The sequence below is a fragment of the Diplodia seriata genome, assembly GCF_021436955.1.
Source record: "Diplodia seriata strain FDS-637 chromosome Unknown scaffold_1, whole genome shotgun sequence".
NCBI classification, from domain to species: Eukaryota; Fungi; Ascomycota; class Dothideomycetes; order Botryosphaeriales; family Botryosphaeriaceae; genus Diplodia; species Diplodia seriata.
Genome location: NW_027117308.1, coordinates 4,175,379 through 4,189,938, shown reverse-complemented (window position 1 = coordinate 4,189,938; position 14,560 = coordinate 4,175,379). Strand labels below are relative to the sequence as shown.

Below are 14,560 nucleotides of genomic sequence, written 5' to 3'. Positions count from 1 at the left end.
GACATGGATTCTCGATCCCCACTCTGGCGGCCGGCCCCGATCAGAGCCAAGCCTCCCTTCGGCCAAAAGTCCAACCCCAGCCCTCCCGAATCTTCGCCTCTGCGCGCCCGCTGATTGGCCGCCTTGTTGCTGCGTGCTCACTGCTCAACCCCCGAGGCGCCTGCTCACAGCGGGTCGTCGACGGGCACGCGCTCCGGCAGCTGCAGATGCGGATCGAAGCACCAGACGGCACAGTGCCCGCGCCGAAGAAGCACCAAGAGGTGCTCGTTGCCCAGCAGCGTCTCGTCTCCCGGCATGCCGCTGTGCTCCAGCGCCATGTCGTCGGGCATGTCCATGGTCCCGAGATGCAGCCCCCGCCGCTCAAGCGTCTGATACGTCTGCGGGCCCCAGCTGCTGTCCCTCGTGCGAGCCTCCTCGTCAGTAACGGCTGGCGGCATGTAGAACATGGCATCTTTCCAAAGGCAGACGGTGAACTTGTCGAACGGCATTTTCCTGAAATACTCATGCCGGAACGCTGGGAGCGCGTCGTTGGATGTCTTGATGCAGAGTTTGTTCAACTTGTTGTCGAAGACGATGGTGGTCATGGTGCGTGCGAAGACGGGTTCCTCACGATATCCGAACGGCCGGACGGGGGCTTTGATGTGGTAAAGGCGGCCTTCATAGTCCATCGGACGTATGTCCGCTGTGCGCAGCGAGTACACCGAGACACTCTCGTCGTGCTCATGCCTCCCCAGCAGAACGCCCTCAAACGACCAGCGTTCAAACGAAAGCCAGTTCCGCGTCTCTTTGCGAAGGCAGAAGAACCACACCACTGAGCGCGTGCGTTCGTCGATGACGACGCATTTGGGCATGTACTGGCTGCAACGAGTGTCAGTATCGGCGGGCGTGGGAGTCACGGTCTGGCTTCACTGACTAAGGCCGGCCCTCGTCAACGAGGCGGACTCGGTTGATCTCAAACGAACGCGTGCGTCTTTCAACAGCATTCCAGAGATGAATGTTCAAGCGAGTGCTCCAGGAGGGATTGCGAGATTCCGAGGCCACGAGGACCGTCCGGCCCTGGGCAACAAACACGTCCAAGTTCTGGTTGTGGAGTGTGAAATGAGTTCGTTCCTTTGTCTGAAGATCATATATGTGGCAAACTCGGGAGAACAGCGTGAAGAAAGCAACAAGACTCTCGGTCAATTTCATGGTGCCGATCTGCTCCCGAGCATCCGTCATGATGGAGTGATGCTCCCCAGTCCGAAAGTTGAACGCCTCAATTCTCCTCAACGCTTTCCAGGCAAGCGTGTCCTGGGCGAAGTCGGCTTCGGGGAACTCACCGCGGTCGGGAGCGGTCAGCTTGACGTTCCAGCTGCCGTGGTAGAAGCTGCCGTGGTAGGGGCGGCCTTCACGGAAGCGCTTCACGTGGTCCGCCTTCCACTTCTGCACAGCCAAGCGGTCGCTGTACAGGCCGGCGGCCTCGCCGGCCAGCTTGCGGTCGTCGTCGGAGTACCAGCTGTCAATGGCGCAGCCGGTCACGTGCGACGAGCACAGCTGCCGCTGCCATTGACGGCTCACCTGGCCGAAGTCAGCACGCCGGGCGCGCAGCAGACGTTTGCGGAGTGCATACCCGCTGGTACAGGAAAGGCGCATGTGGGGGGAGGAAGCGGAAGACGTGCTCGACGAGCTCGACGGGCGAGGCGCCGACAATGTCGCAACGGAAGTCTCGCTGGCGCAGGCGCGCAAGCAGCTCCCTCCACTCGGCGGTGGTGAGGCGGTCGACAATGCCGTCTAATCTAAAACAAGCGTGATCAGTGTCTGCGAGCGCGACCAAGGCATGGCGGCGATCGGCGGCGGCTGGGGTCGGGCAACAGGGCGGGCGAGACAGGCACAGGCTGGCAGGCTGCAGCTGGATAGGCGAGCGAAGACGTGATATGCTTAATTGAACGACAACGTGCTGGGAGAGGGAGGCGGGCACTCACGCCGCTCGGCGCGCGGCCGGGGTGGGCAGCGCCGCAAAGTCGCGGGCCAGGTGCGCCATGCCTCTGCCTATGCCTGCGCGCGGGCCCGACTGGCGGCCTGCGGGCTGCGGGCTGCGGGCTGCGGGCTGCGAGGACCGGGGAGATGGCGGGCACTGGAGGGCGCAGGCGGGGAGCTCAGGCGGCGTTGAGCAGATGGCGTCAGCTGGGGCAGTTGTACAGCCGCGAGGAGCACGCTGGGCAGCGCGGTCTGGATTCTGGATCGAGGCGCGGTTCCCCTGATGCTCGCAGACGCACCTCCACAGTGAAGCTCCTCCTGCTAGCCCGGCCCCGTTCTATCGCAGCTGCCCGCCCGTCACGCGTCCCCCCTTTGTCGCAGCAGATGCCCGCCCGAGCCTCCTAGCACCGCGCGACCGCGCACACAGCTCTTCTCGCCGCCCGCGGGAGCTCCAGGTCCCCGCACATCCCAGCATCCCAGCGACCCTTATCCCCTAGCTGTGCCCACCACCCGCGCCGACCCTGCGAGCCCGCGACTCCAGCGCTCCAGCCCCGACTGACCCCAGCCCGGCCATCGCGACCGCGAACACGCGCGCCGCCGTCCGTCCGACCTCGCCCGCCTGCGCCTGCGACCACCACCGCGCCCCGCCAGCCTGCCTGACCTGCGCCGGCCCATTGGCAGCCCACCTCGGCCCCCCCGTAGGATGCCGTGAGCTGTCCGCCCGCTGTCGACGTTGTCATTCTTAGAAGCGAGCCGGCCGATGAGCGTCTGGGCGCTGTAGACAAGCTCGAGGACGCTGCGCAGCTTTATACGTGTTTGCTGCGAGCTGGCCCGCCCATCCAACCTCTGAAATCCCTGTCGCCACGATGGCCTCCGGCGCCGAATCCGTCAGGCGCAGCCCGTTTGCCGCCGATACGCTTGCGCCAGGTATGCACAAGACAATACCGATCCTCCCGTCGTCGTCAGCCGCCTCGTCGTTGACCCCCCCGGTCCCCGCAGGAGACCCAATGGACGTCACCCCCTCGACCGCGACCTCCGCGGCTCCTCCGTCACAGCCCAGCCCGGCCTTGGACCGCAACGGTGGGAACCAGTCGGAGCCGGACAACAGCAGCCAGAGCAGCAACCAGCAGCCCAGCAGCGCGCCCACGTCCAACGCGACCCCGGCCGCGGCAAACACCACCACCAACGGGAACACAAGTAGCAATGGCCCGGGCATCGGTGCGGCCGCGGCCGCGCAGCAGCCCAAGGTGGTACAGACAGCCTTCATCCACAAGCTCTACAAGTATGTGAATCAAACGTCGTTGGCTGAGACAGGGCCCGGAACTGACTCGGCCCAGCATGCTTGAAGACCAGTCAATCCAGCATTTGATCTCGTGGTCCAGCACCAACGAAAGTTTTGTCATGTCACCCTCGAATGAATTCTCAAAAGTTCTTTCGTACGTCTCCGATTGGGCCGGCTGCTGGCATGGCGCGTGCTAATGCCATTGACAGTTCTTACTTCAAACACACCAATATTTCATCATTTGTGCGACAGTTGAACATGTACGGATTCCACAAAGGTCGGTGCTGCCCCCCGCTCTGCCGTTTGCCCGCTGACCCGATGCAGTGAGCGACGTTTTCCACACCGGCTCCCCCGACTCGCCGCTCTGGGAGTTTAAGCACGGCAATGGCAACTTTAAACGCGGCGATCTCGTTGGCCTGAGGGAGATCAAGCGGCGAGCTTCGCGGCATGCTCTCATACATCGCGATTCCTTTTCCACTGGCCCAAAGGCAGCAGCGCCGTCTTCCGGGGCTCCTGTAGAGCCCATGCCTGATCCCGTCGAGGCTCGGCTGCAAATGCTCGAGCACAGCCTCTACGACATGCATGCGCGGCTCGCACGGACCGAAGATAGTTATGCATACGTCAACCAAAGATGCAACGTGCTCACGGAAAGCCTGATGCGCTGCCACCAGGTTTGTCTTCCATCCGGCTCCTCAATGTTCCTATACTTACTGGCAGCCGCAGTGGAATTATGAGCTCTCCAATTGCATAAAGGCCATGGTCCCAGATCCGGAGCATCAAATACACAAGGATGGTAGGTTCTCTCGCTCGTAGCACAGGCCATGGCAGCAGGCTAACTCGTGCAAGTGTCCATGATGCAAAACGAGATTGCAAGACAGTCCGACATTTTCCGGTCGATGGATGAACAGCAAGAAAACATTCAGTCAGCCCGCTCCCAATATTTCTCCAACCTGCAAAACGACAGCATGGCACCAGCATCCCCTCGCCAGATGCCTCAGAACGACCAGCGACGGCCATCGTTGGCAGATGTCGGGAGACCGGGGTCTTACCGCGGCCCGCAAACCGCCGTTCCCCCCCACTTGCAGGTGGTGTCGCCCAGGAGATATGGTTCAATCACCCAAGGGAACTATTCGCCATCGTCGTTGCGACCACCGGTCCAACAGGCGCCGCCACCGCCGCCGCCCCAGATCCAGCATCCACTTGCCAATGTCGACTCCAATTCACCGCCGCCCAATCTATCCCGGAGGCACACTTCTGCAGATATTCGATTACACGGTTGGGTGCCGCCGCCGCCGCCGCCGCCGTCTCACTCGCCATACGCATCCGGTCACAATTCCACACCATGGCCATCGTCGCCGCACAGGGCTCCCGTCGGTGGTGATGAGCAACTTAGGAACGCTTTGGCCCAATATGAAATAACGCGCGGTCCCAGACAGCACCCGGGTTCACGGAATGCAACGCCTCCACCCAACGAACCCAGTTCCACATTGAATCCCGACGCTGGTTGGACCCTTCCTGGGGCGCGTTTTCCGTTCCGGGGAATCGATACACCAGGGCCGCCGACCAGACGATCAAGCATGGCATCCAACGTACATTCATTGTTGAACCCGGCAGAGACGGCAGAACGGCCGGATGAGGACGAGCCGCAAGGTGATTTGAAGAGGAAGAGGCTCATATGAATGAAACCGGGTCTTTCAGCCTCTACTCATCTCTTTATCCATCCTGAACTGAAAATTTCGGGAGTCTTTCATGTTCACGTTAGTATTCGAGGCCATTTACTCGTTCCATTGGCAACTATCTCAGCCAGATTCAAATGGTCGTGTAGATGGTTTGGTTCTGGGACGGGCTTCCTGGGCAGGGCTGCTTTGGATTTTTGGGGAAGGGCTTTTGGATTCTTCGTTTGATCCTCGCGCCATAGTCGCAGGTCGTTTCTTACTTTCCTTTCTTTGGGCAATCGATCGGTCGAGAAGCCTTTCATATTCTGTAGTTTGAAGGGAAAGTATTCTCGTTACACCACTAGGGCGGCATTTACCTTCATTGATTCATGACCATATCAAAGAAGGTATGGCATGGACGACAGCCATGAAAATAGCATTGGGGTTGTATTTAGGGAACAGGATCACAAGATGATCAGACGCTTGTGGGTCCGTAAACTGAGCTGGCCAGGGGACCTGCCTGCCGTCACTGCTTTGTTTTTAATCCTGAGTAAGCTAGGCTGTGGGCTTGTCAGTGGCCAGTGGCTCTCAGTACGTCAGCCCGTGGCACATGTTCACTCCTTTCTTCAATGCTCACACAGCAAGCACGTGGGAAGCTGGATACGCGGATGAGAAGGCAACCAGAGCCGCTGGAAAAGGACCGAACGCCGCTAGTGTGGCATCGAGAGAAGAGAGACGGATTTGTCCCTCTGCATGTATACTGCCCCGTCTAATGTAAAGCTCTCTTGGTTTTTGATTGCTCAAGTATTAGTGCTGAGAAGTATAGCATGATGAACCGCAACACAAGCTTCACTGGTGCTTGACGTTGCGTAACGGAAGCTGTTGTGATTACGACTTCATTGCTTGCCTATCTTCTTGTGCCGTAGGATCTCAGCACCTTACCCCAAAAGGGTGACATTCTTTTCTCTACGGTCTGGATGGCGCTTGTTATCTCGGTTCGCGTATTGATTAACCTGCAGCTTTTGACGTACGATCAATGTCGACAACAGCGGGACGGATCTTGACGTCGGCAACCTCTTCCCCCGCTTCTTTAGTTTTTTGTTTTGCACCCACTTTCCATCTTCCTGTCAGTCTCCACGATGGACCAGAGCTGATCGGCCATCAACGTGACCCACTGAATTGGCAGATAGCATCCAAGCGTCTTTTGGGATTGGATAGAAGAAGAAAATGAATCCTATTTTTCAATGTTGGTGTCTAATCTCGATACCGAAGTCGCCTATCCTCTTTTTTCTTTTAGTGCCTTCAGCTGTTGGATGATTTCTCCGGCAAAATTGGCTCCCAGCGTAGCTTTTTCGTGACGTGTGTAAACTCCGTCTTCGATGTCGAGGTGACGGCTTGCATAGGATTGCTGATCATGTCGTCTACATTCTTCTTGTAGATGTCAAAGGCCTCTTCAATGGTCTCTCGGGGATTGCCGGAACCCATCCCTCCTTTCCAACTTATGCTATCGACGTCTACATCAACGTCCATATATACATGCTCTATGCCTTCCCATAGTTTATTTCATCCCGTGACCCCATCCAATCGATCTACCGATACGTCTACCAATACCCACACTGACAAGTTTCAATTGGTCTAGCGACGAATGACTCTAAAAGAGCTAGGTAATATCGTGTCTTAGCGGGGCTTACAGTTTACATTTTACTTAGGTCGTGGAATACTCCATCTGGACGTGTTCATATAGATTTGTGCTTCGCACCTATGCCCGGCTGTAGTTATGTCGATAGTATCAGTTCTGCTACGATACATAATGTTCTTGGAAGACGTGGGTAGATTGTTAGTCTTGGATATCTTTCATATCGCAAATGCGAAATTTGGGACTGGCACCGCGGCAGGTCAAGAAAGGGAGTACTCCAAACCACGGCGAGGACGCTCTACCATTTCCACTGGAGTAGTTAAAGGCGGACAAATACATCCAGAAGTCCGATTCAAGACCCACATCTACGCCCGGGCATTGCATGTTACAACCTACATAAATATAGTGCAATATCTTCGTGAGAAAGATGTAGATTGTCTCAATTATTTCGCAGCATTCACCGCACAGACATGTTCAATCCGGGCACAGAGCATGCTCCGTAGTCAGGCGTTTCAGCCATCAGCCAGGCATTCAGCACTCAAAGTCACAGCACGTGAAACTGGGGGGTTTTTTTTTTAAGGCGGCGGTCGAGGTTGTTTTATGGGGGCGAGCTACCCAAGCTACAGTAATTAAATCCACCTCACGCTTCTTTGCTACCAATTCCGCGCCGCCTACTTCTTCAAAACGCAAGTGATACCGGCATCCATGGTATAAGAAGACTCGGAATCATCGTGACACGGGACATGACAAAGATCAGAAAAGACACTACTAAACGAACCCGGTTCCCTTTCGCGCCCGAAGATCATGATGCAGGTCCCAAACACGCTGAGTTCGCGAGCTGACTCATACAGACATACGGGAGAATCGGCTGAAAGGCAAGCCATAGCGATGTCTTTCGAAGTCGCACGTGAACACGCAGAAGAACGGGGAGAAGGTTAGAGAAAAGAAATACAAACGAAAGCCAGTCCATGGCAGTGGGTCGCAGACGCACGATCGAGTTGTGAATTTTTTTTCTCCTCGTACTTTCCCTTTTCTTTCTGGAGTGGTGACGACAGAATCAACTATGGGGATCTGGGTGGGGAGGTGAAAAGAGTCCGTGTTGCCTCATGTTGTGACAATCTTTGTTTGGAGGGGAGTAGAACGATTAAAACGCGGGTTGTCAACCTGAACTCCTATCTCAGCCCGAAAACCCGGGCCTGCTCGGAGGTCTGGGGGCGACAGGCGGGTTACTGGATCCGGGGAGATGGCGACCCTCCTCGCCCGGCGGAACACTACCTGCGCGTTGTTGTCAATCTGGATAACGATGGGTTGACCCCCGCCCCGAGCGAAGCAATTAGCAATCTTTGGAAGTGAAAAGGCTTCCTTTGGATCCATGTCCGAACGACCTGCGGTCGTCGACATGCAGTTTCCAGCCACACCTCAGACGATCGACTTGGGCGACTTGGCGTTACCAATGTCGACGATGTCATCAATGTGGTTGCACATGGCGACGAAGAGGTCGAAGAACATCTTGCCGCCCATCTCCATCTCCTGCTGCATGGTGCCGCTGCGCTTGAAGGTGCGGCGGCTGCGGATGATCAGCGCCAGGTAGTGGGCGCGCAGCCGCGAGTCCGTGTCGGGTGTGTGGGCGTAGGCGTAGCGTGCCGAGCGTAGCACGGTGCCGACGTCGATGCCCGCCTGCAGGCCCTGCTTGCGCAGCGCCAGCCGCTTGAGCTCTGCCAGCCCGTACCGCTCTGCCGCGCAGTACACCACCGTGTCCCGCAGGAGCACGGCCCCTTCGCCCGCGTGGAACATGGTCGCCATGCTGTTGCTGGCGCCCTGCTGCATCCGGTCGGTACTTCCTCCTCCTCGGCCGCCGTTGGTGTTGTTTTGTGGATTGTTCAGGTCCGGTGTTGTCTGGGTCGAGCCAACCACCTCGGCGCCCTCGAGCATCCAGGAGCCGCGCCGCTTGTCGTGGAACAGACGGGGCGTGTAGTCTCCCTTGTACAGGTACTCGAGAACGCACGAGAAGATCTCGGGCTCTTCGTCGGGCAGAAGAATACGCTTGTTGGGCGACGCATCGAGGAACTGGCCTTGGAGCGCCGCCTGGAAGAACGGCGAGTGGCACAGCACGTCCTCGTGGGCCGCGAAGAGCCGTTGGTCGCGGCCAATCACCATGGTGATGATGGCGCTTGTGAGCTTCGGCGAACCGCTGGAGGCGAGCGAGTCAGTGACGGGAGCTTGGGCAGCAAGAGACGGGGATCGACGTACCTGCCCACCGACGTCGGGCTCTCCAGCTTCTCCAGTATCTTCTGCTTGGTCTCTTCGCGAAACGATCTCTTGGGCTGCTGCTTGCTGACCTTGCTCACGCGGTCCTTCGTCCCCTGGGAAGAAGCGAACGACCGTTTGAACATGTTGGGAAACACCGAAGAGAAAGACCGCTTGAAACGAGAGACAGACACGACCGGAACGACAGACAATCGAAAAGAGCGTGGGAATTTAGTTCGACGCTTCACACCGCCGTCGGGACAGGCATGCGCAGCCGTGATTGGCAAAGTTGGCAAGCTCCAGAAGCGAGGACTTCGGACGGAAGACGGGAAGGTCGCTCTGCTAAGATCGGGGAGACCTAGCGGAAGTTGAGGAGCTTGGAGGCTGCGGGTGAAGACGTGGAGAGGGAAGTGACGGGGGCGGGGGGCCAGGCAGAGATAAATAGGCGCTGGCTCGCAGCCGCCAAGCGGCTTGTCCTGCCATTGGGCGGGATTGTATAGGGCTGGTCCGTCGGGCTGCGGCTGGCAGGCGTTTGCCTATTCGCGTGGTACCAGCGCATCGCGGCAGGGATGCGAGGATCCAGTCGTCGCCATTGGCAGGAGTGACGTACGGCCCCAGCCCCGCGATAAGACGGCATGCGAAGGCTGGTGAAAGTGGAAAGCGACGACTCAGCGCGAGACGCGTCCGGCCGACGCGTGCGGCACGACGCGGTAGCATGTGCTGCCTAGACGGTAATGAGTGTCTCGGGGCTGCAAGGGAGGCCGCCGCCAACGCGCGCCGTGGAACGCGCCAACGCCAACGGGACGCGGCATCATGTGCCAGGGCGGCACAGTCATTATCCTGCCTGCCCAACAAGGAGTAGCCGGCTGCGTCGAGAGGGGAAGCCGGCTACTCCTTCTCGGCCGCGTCAGGGGCAGGGCACAGACCGCTGACATCAAACGGCCCAGGCCGGTGGGCGGCAACGTCACACTGCACTGCACCTGCAGCATCCCTCCAAATTTCTTCTCAAAACAACGGATCCATTGCTATGTGGGCTTTCTCATGTTGCCGTCTTCGCCGATCCCTGCGCCCACCGCTCTAAAGCGTTGCTTGTGTCCCGAAGCCAATACTGTAACCCCGTCTTTTCTCCCAATGATATCAACACCCAAAGACTCTACTTCGGCTGCGCCTGCATGTCCCGAGGGGGCCGTGCCTCTACTTCCCAATCTCCCTATGTACAGCCGGTCCGACGCCCCTCCGTCCACGCAAGCCATGTCTTGATCGAAGTCGACGCGTTGCGGAAACTGGTGCCAACGCTAGAGAGAAGAAAACTGTTTCTTGCAATACAAAGAAAGCATAATGAAGTCCAGAACAAACGCCCATGCACCGTGGATGCTGCTATGTCCAGAACTTGTCCATGTAATAATGTAGTGGGGTCCTGGTAACGCGCCCGTCAAGATCTCGTCAAAGTTGTTGCCTACCTCCCCCCTCTAGATCCGGTCGGTCCGGATCGTTTGTCGCAGAATTTGACTTCTCGCCATGTCTCTGCTTGGGAAAGAAATGAAACACGTCATGCCCACTTGGAATTCGGTCCTCGTCTACCTCAGGTCCTGGTTCTGTTCAACCAGCCACTCCAAGACGCTTTCGTAACAGAGGACAAACTGGCGGAGGCTTTGCACCATGCTCAGTCTCTGGTGCCTGAAAGTCTCAACCGTCTTCTCGATCAAATCGATGTCGTCCCGGCCAAGCCATGCACCATCGAGCCCCTCATCCGTCGCCGCGTCCTGGGACTTGAAGAACGGGTTGTCCTTGGCCTTTGTCGTCGAGCTCCTGTCGACGTCCATCGGGGACGCCTGGCGCCGCGATCGTGAGCTCCTCTGCCGCTTGAGCATGTCGATAACACTGTCAACCGTGCAGAAAGTACCGGTGCGGCCACAGCCAGCACTGCAGTGAACAAGCACTGGGTGGCTGTTCAGCGGATCGGGATCATCAACTGAACCGCCCTGCGTCTGCCGGACAACAGCGTCGCACTGCTCCACGAGGCCAAGAAGATGGGCTGGGTGTGCCGGTGCTCCAAAGTCAGGCCAGTTAGAGTATTGAAGTTGTGTAATCTCGCGCATCCTCGCGAACGGAAGCTCAGTGTTCGACAAGGTGAACTTGCGGACTATGACGTAGGGCTGCTCAGAGCTAGGTGAGGTTTGGTTGTCAGGCGTAGGGAAATAGTCCATAGACTGCGAAGACACCCCTGATCCTCGTGAAGAACCTCCTAATGCTTCCGAGGAGCGGTTGTCTGTGCTACCTCTCGCGTGGTGACGTCTGATGGCTCCTGGCTCCAAAGATGCACGATGCTCGGTGTGGAAGTTTAATCTGTAAGCTCCGTACTGCTGGCCATCCCAGTAGTTGTGCGCTTTGATTTGACCGCCCTCCTTCTCGGCTGTCAACATGACAATCACTCGAACATCTTGTTGCCAGACTACACTCCAGAAGTCTGCGAACGTAACTGGTATCGGCCCTTGAGTCGCAATATACCGCTTGTTTGACCATGGTGGCTGGACATGATTTGCGTTGACGTAATCGCAGCCTTCGGACGGTACGCCCTCCAACTTGACTCGGCTGTGCTCGAAAGGCCAAATGTTGTTGTACCGGTTCTTGGTTCCCTTTTCGATGCCTGCAATCTTGACGCTTTTCGGTGCCTCTGGCCCAGGTTCACCATAAACAACCTTGCCCGACAAGGCTTCCTGCATCCGTTTCTGCTCACGCTTCTCGATTTGCAGGAACTTGTCGGAGACGGAAGCCCCTTTGTCTTTTTCGTCGGCTGCGTACTTCAGCCATCCAGGCAGCTGTCGCTCAGTGTTGTTGTTCATTCTCTGTGGCCGCTTTACAGGCATCTGACCGACACCGCCGATCAGGTCCATATTTTGCCGGATATTGCCAAAGAAGGGATTTGCTGCGTTCTGTGTTGCAGGCATAGGGCAACCGCCCACCACGGGGGCCGGTCCTGGCATATTGTCCAGCTTCAAGCTCGGCTTTTTGCTGGCACTGCTGGCTGCTGGCCCGGTGCCCCTCGTAATGAAGGATGGGAACTTGGTAGAAAATTCCTTGATGCCACCGCGTATTATGTATGAGGGGCCATTCCAGCCTTCATTAGCAAACTTCTTGAGGGTGTTGACACAACTCGTGGCGTCCTTCAGCTGAGATGAGTCTGCATCGTAGACGACGATGTATCTACAGCTCCTCCAATTCTCGAACTTCTTGCGTTGGCCCTCGAGGCTAAACGTTTCGGCTAGTTTTTCCACGTTGAAAGAGACTCTCTTCAGAAGGGTTGTGGGGATGCAGAGATTCAGGGCATCGCGTATCCTGGAAAGCGCATACTGCGTGGAAACGCGAAGGTCAAGAAGGAGGATCTCTTCTTCCGAAGACTCCAAGAGAGTAACGACATGCTGCGGAGTCACCATGACTGGGCCCTGTTTAGGCACTGCGGTGTCGTCGAGATTCGCTGGTAATGTCTCGGCGCGCGTATGTGTTGATGCATTCGATGGCATTTTGGATGGAAGCATTGAAAGCCTGTCGATCGCAGGGTCGGCGAATTTCGGAGGCTGATCGCTGTCCGAAGATTCAGGGTAGGCTCCTGGAGACAAGCGGCGTGGGCGGGTTGGAAAGCCAGACGAATCGGACGAAAGCATGCGCTTAGGGGAGCGTGGCTTCTCGGGGATCAAAAATGACCCGCTCGAGTCGCTGCTCCTGGGAGAGACGGGGGTGCCGTTTTGAATGGCGGTGGGAGAGTCGACATGGCTGGTCGAGCGGGCGGAAGGCGGGTTGGAGAGGCTCATCGGACCTTTGGCAAACGTGAACTGCGACAGTCCACCACCGAGGCTGAACTTCCTGCCGTCTTCGGACTGGCGGCGGAATGCTTCGAACTCGGGGTTCTGATCGACAGGTATTACGCGGGGCGATGCGGCGGCAGCGGAGCGCACATTGGAAGTCGGGGGACTCCAGTTGGCCTTGGCGTGGCGGGCGCCACTGGAGGAGAAGATGTCGGCAGTCGAGTCGAATGCAAGGCCAAAGTAATTGGGGCTGGGAGTGCGGGCGTCCTGGGCAATGGGCGAGCGGGTGTCGTTAGGGCGGAGGGCGGGCGGCAGCGGCTGGCCGACGGAGGCGGGAGTCCTGGCGGTGGTGGCTCGTGAGGGAGTGGGCCTCTGCTGGGAATGCGGATGGTGCTCCCAGGCACAGGGAGTGTGCGACGGGGTGGCGGCGCTGGTGGTCATGTTGGTCGAGAATGCGACGCACTCACAGCCGCGACGGGAGATGGCGCTTGGTGGTGGGCATCAAACGCGGGCGATCGGGTGGAAGGCGGGCACAGCGGTCATAGCGATCTTAAGGCGAGGGTTGCGCGCGTGAGAGGTTGCGGGCGTGGAAGGGAGGACGGCGAGGATGGAGGACGAGCCACGCATTACATCATCGCGGCAAACGCCTCGCTGACTCGGGCGGCGGAGCAGGCCACTTTGAAACACACAATGGCGCTGCACGGAGCGGCGGGATGGAAATTTCTCGCGGCGCTCAGGACAGCGGGGGCAGACACAGGCGCGGTGATGCGCTGGAAGTGGAGCGCGTCGGGCTGCGTGTGCTGGTGGGAGAGGAGGGTGAGGGCGGCCGCGAGCTTGACGCAGGGTAGTGAAGGCGCCAAAACAACGTGAGAAATCCTTAGGCGCCCCTGGCCCTGTCGGATCAGACGCAGATCGGTCACACTCTCGACGGCGGCGCCGCCGCGCCAATATACTTCCAAACGCTGCTGCCCTATCTCCGCGAACGGCGCCTGGCCTGCTGCGTTCTAGCCTTCGTCCTCAAACCGCCGCTGCCTTTGTCCCTCGCACGCCCACGCCCACGCCCACGCCCACGGAAGCGCACGCGCGCCCGCTGCAGCAAATTCAAATCGCGAGCCGGAGCGGTGGGGGCGCGCTGGCGGGGCCTGCCAGCTGCCTGTGGCCGCAAATCAGCTGTGGCCGTCTCCGCCCACGAGCGAGTCGTGCCGCGTTCTCGACCGTCTGCACGGCAATTTGGGCCCGCGCGCGCTCGGTCCACCGGTGTGGGCAAACCTGATTTCTGCTGCTTTTCGCCATGCCACCGCTGCGAATGCCATGCGCGCCGCCAGGGTCCGCGTCCGCATCCGCGCCCTGCCCCAACCGCCCGGCGATGGCGCAACTGCCACGCCTGCCCGCGAGCACCAGTGACCCTTGGGTTGCGGCGGGCGGAGCGGTGCGGTGGCCTGCTGATCGCCGGGTGGTGGTGGTGGTGTGCACCCCTGGGGCTCAACTCTGGACCCTTTTTCGCTCGCTTCTCGCTTCGCAGGGCTGCCAATTGCCTGCGCCCGCCGCGCGCAAAGCCACGCCTGCGCCACGCCTGTGGCCTCTCTCCGCGAAAACACTCGTCGATCGCGTGCGGTGCGCGCCCGGCCTCAACGCGAGTCACGCGCTCTGACGTCGCCTCGCCTGTGCTTGCACTTGCAGCGCTCTCTTTGTTGACCACACCGCGCTGCTGCCCACGCCCCAGCCCCAAGCGCTGCTCCGCCCGCCTCCGAGCGCTCTCAGCCGCAGCCGTTCCTTTGGTTCCTGGCACTGCCAGAGGTTCCTCCTTTGCGTCGTGCCGGCCCACTCGTGACGCGCCCACCTCGTCCGCAAACACGCGACTGTCGGCGCCACTCTGGCCGGCGCTGCGCCGAACCGCGGACTTTCAGATCTGCCCGCTGCGCTGCGCGCCTGCGCGAGCATTCCCACGCGCTCCGCCTCGGTGTTGACGTCTGCATGCAGT

The 14,560-nt window shown here is 58.9% G+C and overlaps 4 protein-coding genes across 4 annotated transcripts; 1 reads left to right on the top strand and 3 right to left on the bottom strand.

Annotated features, from left to right (window-relative positions):
- Positions 1-164: 164 nt before the first annotated feature.
- SLS55_001205 (uncharacterized protein) lies at positions 165-1,632 on the bottom strand (the record flags this gene model as incomplete). The annotated part of the gene is made up of 3 exons (XM_066772701.1): positions 165-858; positions 914-1,495; positions 1,610-1,632. The coding sequence occupies 3 exons, from the start codon at positions 1,630-1,632 to the stop codon at positions 165-167; spliced, it is 1,299 nt and encodes a 432-aa protein (XP_066637980.1).
- A 1,331-nt stretch (positions 1,633-2,963) lies between these two features.
- SFL1 (Flocculation suppression protein) lies at positions 2,964-3,302 on the top strand (the record flags this gene model as incomplete). The annotated part of the gene is made up of 2 exons (XM_066772700.1): positions 2,964-2,969; positions 3,012-3,302. 2 exons carry the CDS (start codon positions 2,964-2,966, stop codon positions 3,300-3,302), a joined length of 297 nt encoding a protein of 98 aa, XP_066637979.1.
- A 4,646-nt stretch (positions 3,303-7,948) lies between these two features.
- On the bottom strand, positions 7,949-8,922 carry SLS55_001203 (uncharacterized protein; the record flags this gene model as incomplete). Its single annotated transcript, XM_066772699.1, has 2 exons — positions 7,949-8,720; positions 8,780-8,922. The coding sequence occupies 2 exons, from the start codon at positions 8,920-8,922 to the stop codon at positions 7,949-7,951; spliced, it is 915 nt and encodes a 304-aa protein (XP_066637978.1).
- Positions 8,923-10,353: 1,431 nt separating this feature from the next.
- Positions 10,354-13,020, bottom strand: Ptp2 (phosphotyrosine-specific ptp2-like protein; the record flags this gene model as incomplete). Its single annotated transcript, XM_066772698.1, has 2 exons — positions 10,354-12,230; positions 12,591-13,020. The coding sequence occupies 2 exons, from the start codon at positions 13,018-13,020 to the stop codon at positions 10,354-10,356; spliced, it is 2,307 nt and encodes a 768-aa protein (XP_066637977.1).
- Positions 13,021-14,560: the final 1,540 nt, after the last annotated feature.